This window comes from Phaethon lepturus, unplaced genomic scaffold, assembly GCF_000687285.1.
Source record: "Phaethon lepturus isolate BGI_N335 unplaced genomic scaffold, ASM68728v1 scaffold51721, whole genome shotgun sequence".
NCBI classification, from domain to species: domain Eukaryota; kingdom Metazoa; phylum Chordata; class Aves; order Phaethontiformes; family Phaethontidae; genus Phaethon; species Phaethon lepturus.
Genome location: NW_010520855.1, coordinates 6,653 through 9,589, shown reverse-complemented (window position 1 = coordinate 9,589; position 2,937 = coordinate 6,653). Strand labels below are relative to the sequence as shown.

Here is a 2,937-nt window from a genome sequence, read left to right as displayed (position 1 = left end):
TTGCTCCTCCTCAATCTATCACAATTTCTCCCCTTCCAGAAGGGACTGCAGGAAAATGACATCGTAAAGACCATCTATACAGAGATGCAAGTTAATGCCTTACGACACAAGTAGTGCCTTTCTGGCACGAAACCATCCTTTGCCCAGCGAAAATCCAAGAGATTTTTGAGTTGTTTATATATCAAATATGTTTTTTTTCCCCTGGATGCAAAAATGCAAAAACCTAGTATAGTAAATCATATTTGTCTTAAAAAACCTCCGTAACAGAAAACTTTTGTATCATCTTTGATTTCATCTTCAGAAAGGAAAAAAGAAAAAAGAAAACTGAGTCACTTTGGTGTTTATGAGAACAGGGAACTAATTTTCCTTTAGACAGCTCTGCCACCACGCTTCAGTCATCCTGTACCACATCAGGGCTAAAGAAGCTGTCAGAAAACCATAGGCTTAATCCAACATGGGGACCGAAGAGAAAGCTGTATTTATTTGGGGTAGGGTGGGAAATGCATATGAAATGTGGATCTGTTTTCCAACCGTCAAGGTAAATTCTGCGCCTGCTTCCAGCTGCTGGGAAAGGCTCGTGATGTTGTACAAGTGACCTCTGCTCGTTCTGGCTCTATGCTGATGCTCATGGAGCAAGAACTTCCTGCGAGCCCGAGAAACTGAGTTCTATGGAACTAATGAAGGAGCAAAAGTAATAAGTTTTAAATTGTTGACCTAACCCACCAGTTTCACTAGCAGACGAGAAAGAGCCAGGACAACTGTAGCTTTACAGCATTGATTCAGAGAGGGAAGACAGAAACCAATACAAATATGCTATTCATACCCAAATAGCACATTCAACTTTGGAAGAAGTGAAGTCATTTCAATGATGGCTGAAAAAACAAGCACTAGAAATCATATTTAAAGGGAACAGGGCATTTGATCTCAGCCAAAGGCATTACCAGACAGGGGTGCAGAGCAGTCAAAGGAACACAGAGAGCATCTCTGAGAGAACAAGCAATTAGATCATCCCCCCACCCCCCAAAATATGCTCCGGTTCAGATTTTTGAGATTACAAAAGGATTTGTCGTTTGCCGAAAGGGTTCCTCTTACATTCTGAAGGGAAAGCACTGGCTGTGAAACCCCACCATCACTGGGCTGGGGGTGTGTGTTGGTGAGGATACCTCCAGTTGTCCTGGCTGGAGAGTCACCAGAGCTAGAAGACTGGCTGCTGCTTCAAATGACACTCACACAAAAGGCTGAAAACCGCGTGCTGCTGTGTCCTCCTTACCTCCTTCTACGCTTTGTGCCCTCTAGGAACTGAGCAGGGGAAGTTGCAATCCATTGCATCTGGGTGTAACCGCAGTTTAACTTGGACCTACTACACTGCTGCCATTTGACAAAAGTGACGCACCTAACGCTTAAGCGCACACCACCGCATCACTCACCTGAGCTAGCCTGATCAAAGTTTGTTTCAATGATCTGAGCGACATACAGTAATTCAGCAGGCACGTACTCAGGTGCCGGTCAGCCAGTAAACTCCAGGCTAAGTCAGTCTTGTAGCAAGTAAATTTACAGTACAGTACGTGAGAGTATACATTGACTAAGTTATTGCCTAAGGCTCCGGCGAGCTGCATTCCCAGCTCAGGAGCCAGCAATGGCACAGGACTGCGTTGCCACCTTGGAATGTACAATTGCTTGGTCTGAGCACCACCAGGAGCCTCCTGTGCAGGACGGAGACCGAGCCCCCAGCCCAGCTCTGCCGCCCGGGGCCAGCTGTGCCTCGGCGGTGCCTGGGCGAAGCACGTGAGTTGGGTCAAACCAGAAAGGATCCCCGTGAATAGGCAGCGCGGGACCTACCCAGAGCAGCTGCGATCCTTGCACGAACCGTATGTGGTGCTGATATGAAATATTATAAATTGATTAATTATTCAGTTAAAATAAGAGTGTTCTCTCTTGCTCTGGCTCCATGGATCAGGACACCACCTACAGTTTTAAGAATCATTGCGTATTTGTATTGTTTAAGTGAACGACCACCTCTTCCCTCCCTCTTTGTACCTCCTCTCTTTTCCCGTCCCCTTCCCGCTCCTTCCTCTGCCCTTGCCCTGTGCTGCTTGCTGTTCTGTTAAGTATGAGATCAGGCAAACCCCAAAGGCCAGTTTACATTTTTATGTTTTGTTTTTGCAGATCTCCATCACAGATGGAATTTTTGCTGGTCATTTCTTGGAACCAATCCATTAGAAGGACAAACCAAAAGAAGAGAGGGCAGTGAGAACAAACCCCATGACAGACGGAGGAAAGAAGAATCAATAAACAAGCAGAAATCAGTTTTCCACCGGAGTGGGATTTGCTATGGGCTGGCTCACAATAACTTGCACCACGTAGTCCTTTGGGATTTTCAGCTCCTCCAGTTTCATTTTGTCTGCCAGCGGCCTGCCTGAGAAGAACCAGCGCTGGCTGCCCGGCTCCACTCCCTCCACGGCGTGCAGCCGCCTCTTCATGTGGTACACCGTGTCCATGCTGCGGACCATGAGTTTGAGGTCTTTGCCTGTGGACAGGCGCAAACGAAGCTGGCATTCATGCCCTGAATTGGGTGGGGGATCAGGAATATCCAGAGTCTCCAGGTCGCCCTTCTCCTCTATCATGTTGATAGGTGGGGCGAGGCAGTAGACGGGAAGCTGGTACCGGTTGCCCAGTTCATCGTAACACTCTGTAAGAGCACCTTTAGGAGATAAGAGGGGAAAAAATGAGTATGAATGCATTTCACATTTAACACTGAAGTGGTCATGCTCGGAAGCATTGACCCTGCTCTTAAACCATCCAAGCAATGAGGTCTGAATTCAGGCTTTAAAGGATTGATAAAAAAAAAAATCTCAAGTTTTCATTAAAAATTGCTTCACCTTGTTTTCATATGGAAACTTGGGGTTGACTTAAAAGCACCTCCTGAAAGCCAAACGC

The 2,937-nt window shown here is 46.5% G+C and overlaps 1 protein-coding gene across 1 annotated transcript; it reads right to left on the bottom strand.

Annotated features, from left to right (window-relative positions):
• Positions 1–1,934: 1,934 nt before the first annotated feature.
• On the bottom strand, positions 1,935–2,701 carry UBTD2 (ubiquitin domain containing 2; the record flags this gene model as incomplete). The annotated part of the gene is made up of 1 exon (XM_010297514.1): positions 1,935–2,701. A coding segment is annotated over one exon (398 nt), but the record flags the coding sequence as incomplete, so codon positions are not given.
• Positions 2,702–2,937: the final 236 nt, after the last annotated feature.